This window comes from Quercus robur, chromosome 2 (genome assembly GCF_932294415.1).
Source record: "Quercus robur chromosome 2, dhQueRobu3.1, whole genome shotgun sequence".
Lineage (NCBI taxonomy): Eukaryota > Viridiplantae > Streptophyta > Magnoliopsida > Fagales > Fagaceae > Quercus > Quercus robur.
This window is the reverse complement of record NC_065535.1, coordinates 6,925,751-6,931,355: the sequence shown is the minus strand read 5'-3', so window position 1 is coordinate 6,931,355 and position 5,605 is coordinate 6,925,751. Positions and strand designations below refer to the sequence as shown.

Sequence of the window (5,605 nt, the reverse complement as noted above, 5' to 3'; positions counted from 1 at the left end):
TTGGACATGACCCACAGCCTAAAATTCATTTTTGGGCCCGTTATCCCTACAATAATAATATGCAAAAATAAAAGGGAAGGGGAGGAAAAAATAGGGGGAATTTTGGGTGAAAGCTGATGCTTGGTTGGGAGTAAAAAAAAGAAGACGATTTTGGTGGGCCTTATAATTTTCTTCCCCAACCCACCAAAAATTTTCCCCCATAAATTGGATATGATTTTGGTGGGATCGACTATTTTCTCCCAAACTCTCCATAATTTTGACCTCACATATTGAGAGGAGAGGAAGTTAGATAGAAAATTACCCATCTACTCTCTTCTCCTCTCCCATTGTGTGTGATTGTATTATGTTTTCTTGCATTTAGGTTTCTTTTTACCTAAATAGTTTTTTTTTTATTGTAATTTAAAAAAAAAAAAATTGTAGTAAGAGCATAAGAATAAATTTATATTCTCAACCAAATAAGTTTTTCATCCCTCTTTTTTTTTTTTTTTTTTTCGCCCCTAATCAAACACACAAACAAATATACAATCAACTTAAATCTTTTTCATTCCTCCACAATCAACTACCGCACAAAGCCGTAGGAGTACAATAGATAGTACATATATACATGTTGTAGTGCAGTGTTTATTGGTAATGGCTTTGGTATTGCCGTATTGGCGTAACAAAAACTGTCAAAACAAAACATGGGGCAGTGACACGCATATACAAAAAGAGATGGAAGAGACATAGCAGTACATATATACAAGCTCTAGTACAGCATTACTAGGCACGATCGAGTATATATGTATATGGTATTTTGGTAGTATTTACAAGTACAAAGCACGGTGCAGTGATTAGAGAAGGTCAATCAATGTGCAGAGATCACGGCAGCCGAGAAATCCGGCACAGGCCGAAGTCTGTGAATGGTACTAAGTTAGAGAGAGAGAGAGAGAGAAATATGGAATCTTTGATGCAGAGAAGGTGTTGGCCACAGCCACCGAAACGGCAGGCATATCCAATTATTGCTTCCCACGCTGCCCAACATCCATCATGTTGTCGGATCTATACAATGCAAAAATTCCCAACTCACCTTGCCTTCCTTCTTTTTTTAAGCCGACTCCAACCCAATTACATTTGCTCTAGCTGCATCTAAAATATCTAAAAATAATAAAAACAAAAATTTTGGAAACTTTTTCCTAATGATAAATTAACTTTACTTATATTGATTAACAAGATCTAATCTTTTGATCTCTTCTCATCATTTTAGAATAGAATGTCAATTAAACTTCCGTTCATTAACAAAAGAAATTGATAATTTAAAAAGTAATCAATTTAATTTTTTGAATGTAATAAAAGTTAAAAACTTTTTTTTTATTGGATCTTGATTTTAACACAATGGTGGGGCTTTTTAAACTCAATTTAAAATTAGGTTTGCTTTATGTCACTCTTGTCACACTTTAATTGAGTAAAGAACCTTCCATTGCCGAGGCAAAAAAATGCATTTTTAAATACTTCTTTTTATGCCGTTTTAAATAATAATTAAGATAGGTGTTCCGTGTTATATATTTTGTCAATTTTGTTTTATTTTATTTGGTAAAAATGCTAATACTACAATTTGTCTAAATAATCAGTTATAAATAGTAGAGTAAAAATGGTAAGATTAAAATTTCACCCCTCAAGGTCTCGTACCGCATGAGAAAGATGTGACAAAACTATGGTAAAAATTACGATTATAACATTACTCTTTATTTAGACTAAAATAATTAGTTAATTGAAATAAATTACCATTATTTTATTTTTGACTTAAATTTTGGTCCATAACATTTATTTCAATTCATTCCTCTTAAACTTGGATCGATATAAAACAAAACTTTTTTTCCCCGAGATCGACAAAGAAGGTGACGTGATCTTAGGGTGCATATTCTTAAGCAACAAAATGATGGTGCTCAACTGCTCATCTTATTGCAAGGAAGTTGTAGATGGGATGGGATGGGATGAACGAGAGTGTGACAGATTAAGGTTTCATCTAGACACTCTTTTTTTGGGATGTGGTTGATTGTTGAATTCCAAGTCTTAAGAAACTGGTTCCGATGGAACCATAATGCTCATTGCTTAGCACACCCTCCATGTTAGTTGCACAACCACAGTGTACTTGCTCAGCTCTAGCAGTAGCAACCCTTTGCTTCCACCATGTGGTTTTGGACTATAATAAGTACCAAGCTAGGTCAGGCTTGGGCCCAGTTGATCATTCAGTTCTGGCCCTTATCTACAACAATCTTCCCCTCCAACCTGAATACTGAGTAGAAATATCACTGGTTTTTTTCACTTTTCTGTTTGCTGATATGGAATTCATTTGCTGGCCAAATTGATGTTTAGTTGGTTAATTTCCTTATCAAACAATAAGGTCGAGTTGATTTTCTTAATCACGGTCTATTCATCACAAGAAACTCACTGCCACGAGCATGACTATCTTGACTATTCTCTTGGAGGCTAAATGGATTTGGAATAGACATCAAACTTATCCAATGTCAGATTTTATTATTCTAATCTAATTTATTTATTTTTGTAGCAATCATAATTTGGTCAGGGCTCCTATACCCTGAAGACCTTGGCTGCTGAGAAATTAATTGAATGTTTGCTTGGGGAGGGGATAACTAAAGAATATTTGACCACTGACTAATGGGGCTGTAATAACTAGCTACTAATTGTCTGCTCTAGGAAGAGTAGACCCACTGTTAGAGACCCTAGTTGAACAGAACCAAGTCACTAACCACAAACTCCCAGATAACATTTTCTTTCTTTCTTTCTTTCTTTTTTTTTTCTTCTTCTTTGTATTCTTCTATTTTTATTTTATTTCATGAATACTTATCGCTTGCTTTTCTTCAATTACAAACACTCAGACAACACATCAACTCGTTCTAAAATTTACATATGTGAATAGAAATATAGTATGGTATTAATGTCTATAGAAATAAATTTATTATTTGACAAAATTAATCTTTAATTTATTAAATAAATAAAATATTTTTTTATGTACAATTGCCACGTGCAGATAATTGGTAAATACGTATAATATGTAAAAATTTCATACCTACATGTTAGCCTTACATACATCACATCGTATGCATCATATCAGATTGTTGCATGAAATACTTTTCATGAAACAAAAGCTCGAAAATTACGTTACAAAGAAGAGTTTTCTCTGGTACTATTTTCCACCAATTGGCTGACGACAAGAAGGCGACTATGCTCGGATTGTAATGTCGACATCAAATCATCCAATTAGAAAAAAAGTCCAAAATAAAATTGTAATTGAACGAATGGTTTATGGACAGTTTTCGTTTCTTTCTACCAAAATTTGTTTATGCTTGTTTATCAATTTTTTAAAAAAAAAAATTGAGACAAACTACAATTTCTCAAATTTTATAGTATAAAATTCAAATAATTTGAAACTTTAAAAATTTTACATATTTTTAGCTTGACTCACTTTAGTATGATTTTGGAAAAATGGACACTTTTTCAAATGATCTAACGCATTACGCATGAACATGAGCTGAGAGCTACGTGTTGCGTGTTGATGAGCCGTTGATTTACAAACAGTACACAAGACCACCGCTTATGACAACAACATCAAAAATCCCACATTGACCATTGTCAATGTTTCCCACTATGCCTATCTCTTTCTCTCTCTCTCTCTTTGTCCTCAGCTTATTATTTCACCCTCCACATTTTTAACCCACCCACACAAACAACAAATAACACATACAGACATACTCTCTCCCTCTCTCTCTCAGTATAAATCATCCCTCACTGCTTCCAAGACATCTCTATTCTCTCTCTCAATTCCCTGAATCTTCTATCCCCCAAGTCTCTAACTTTAAACCCCCATTTGTCTCATTCTAAAAAACACAAAAAATCTATCTCTCACTCCCACAAAAACAAGAAGAAGCTAAGTACCTAACAAGTAACTAGAAATGCCATCGGAGACAAGTGAAGGAAAAGCGGTTACGAGGGTCCACCAGAGTTTGGGCCACCCACCACCACCGCAGGCGCAACCGCTACCATGTCCTCGCTGCGACTCGACCTCCACCAAGTTCTGCTACTACAACAACTACAACCTCTCTCAGCCTCGCCACTTCTGCAAGTCGTGCCGGCGTTACTGGACCCAAGGTGGCACCCTCCGCAACGTCCCCGTTGGTGGTGGGACCCGCAAGGCTGCCATGACTAAGCGCTCTCGCTCCGCCACGTGTTCCTCTTCTACTTCTTCCTCTTCGTCTTCTTCCTCCACTCTTACCAACAGCAACGACGCCGTTTTAGGGAACCCTGCTGCTACTGCTGCTGCTGCTGCTTCGGGTCTTCACGCTGAGAACATGGATTTGGGTGGTGGGAGCTTCAATTTCTTGCTGAACTCGCAAGGTCCCAGCTTGTTGGGCCTGAGTGGGTATGGGCTTGGGCTTGGGCCCATACCCGGGTACGATGAGATGGGGTTCGGGTTGGGAAGAGGGAGCTGGACATTCCCTGAAGTCGGTGACTTTGGCGGTGGTGGGAGTGGCAATGGTGCCGACGTGGCCTCTATGGGGTTCAACACGTGGCAGATGAATGGTGCTGAAGCTGGTGGACTAGCTGATTCTGCTGCAGCTGCAGGGGATTCCATCCCTGGCCAGGGTTTGAAGTGATCCATTAATTAAATTACTTTTTAATAGTAATGCTTGTTTTTAGTTTTACCATTTTCCAGGGAAATGGTTTTTCATTTCACCTTGTTTTTCGGTTTTTTTTTTCTTTTTTCTTTTTTTGGTGAATGGTGGTGGGATTTTGAAATACTAGGGAAAAGTGGTATTTGTGGGGTTTCACTTTCAGTCGCTTTCTTTTGTGGGTCAGTGTTTGGTTGGAGGGGTATAGATAGACTGGTATAGGGTTACATAGAGAATGACTAGGATGAAAGAGTACCTGTGGGATACTGATTCCTTGGTCTTAATTAGTTAGTGCTCTCTCTTTTTCGTTTTTGTTTTTCATGGTTATGTAAAAAATCTTTGGGTTTTGTCTTTGGACAAATTGGTGGAAGCAAATGGACAAGGAAACCTTTTTGGGGAGTTTTTTTTACTACCACGATATATCTACTTTGAGAAAAGGCAATTCTTTGGATTGCGTAGTCTCTCTCTCTCTCTCTCTCTCTCTCTCTCTCTCTGTTTTTTCTCCTCTCTAATTCATGGGGTTTTGTTTTGCACTTTCTTGCTCTTGCTCTTTCATCTTTGGTACTCTTTTTTTTAAGAACAGTATCTACTTGTTTTGCACTTGTGTGGGTTATGCATGATGAATTGAGTATCCACTCTAAAAAATGCCCAGTTTTCTTTTTCTTTTTTTGGGTAACAATGCCAATGTATTGAATTCTCTAAGCAGAACAATGATGAATATAATTGGAGTTCCGACTCTCGAAGAACAATATCTGAGATTTGGTTTATTACGCGTGTTTGGCACACTTTTTTCTTCTTTTAGATTTTTAATTTATTTGTTTATGTATAATTTTTTTTTTCTAGGAAAAAAATTACTTTAATCAATTAGTAATTAAAAACAATTACATCCAAAGATTCCAAGCACACTTATATAGTTATATGTGTTCACTTTTTTTTGG

The 5,605-nt window shown here is 36.5% G+C and overlaps 1 protein-coding gene across 1 annotated transcript; it reads left to right on the top strand.

Moving 5' to 3' along the window:
• The first annotated feature begins 3,640 nt into the window (after positions 1–3,640).
• LOC126712117 (dof zinc finger protein DOF1.6) lies at positions 3,641–5,076 on the top strand. Its single transcript, XM_050411328.1, has one exon. The coding sequence runs from the start codon at positions 3,951–3,953 to the stop codon at positions 4,650–4,652; it is 702 nt and encodes a 233-aa protein (XP_050267285.1). The 5' UTR covers positions 3,641–3,950; the 3' UTR covers positions 4,653–5,076.
• Positions 5,077–5,605: the final 529 nt, after the last annotated feature.

Excerpts from the sequence above, each read along its gene's own strand:
- LOC126712117 (XM_050411328.1), top strand. The coding sequence starts at position 3,951 with ATGCCATCGGAGACAAGTGAAGGAAAAGCGGTTACGAGGGTCCACCAG.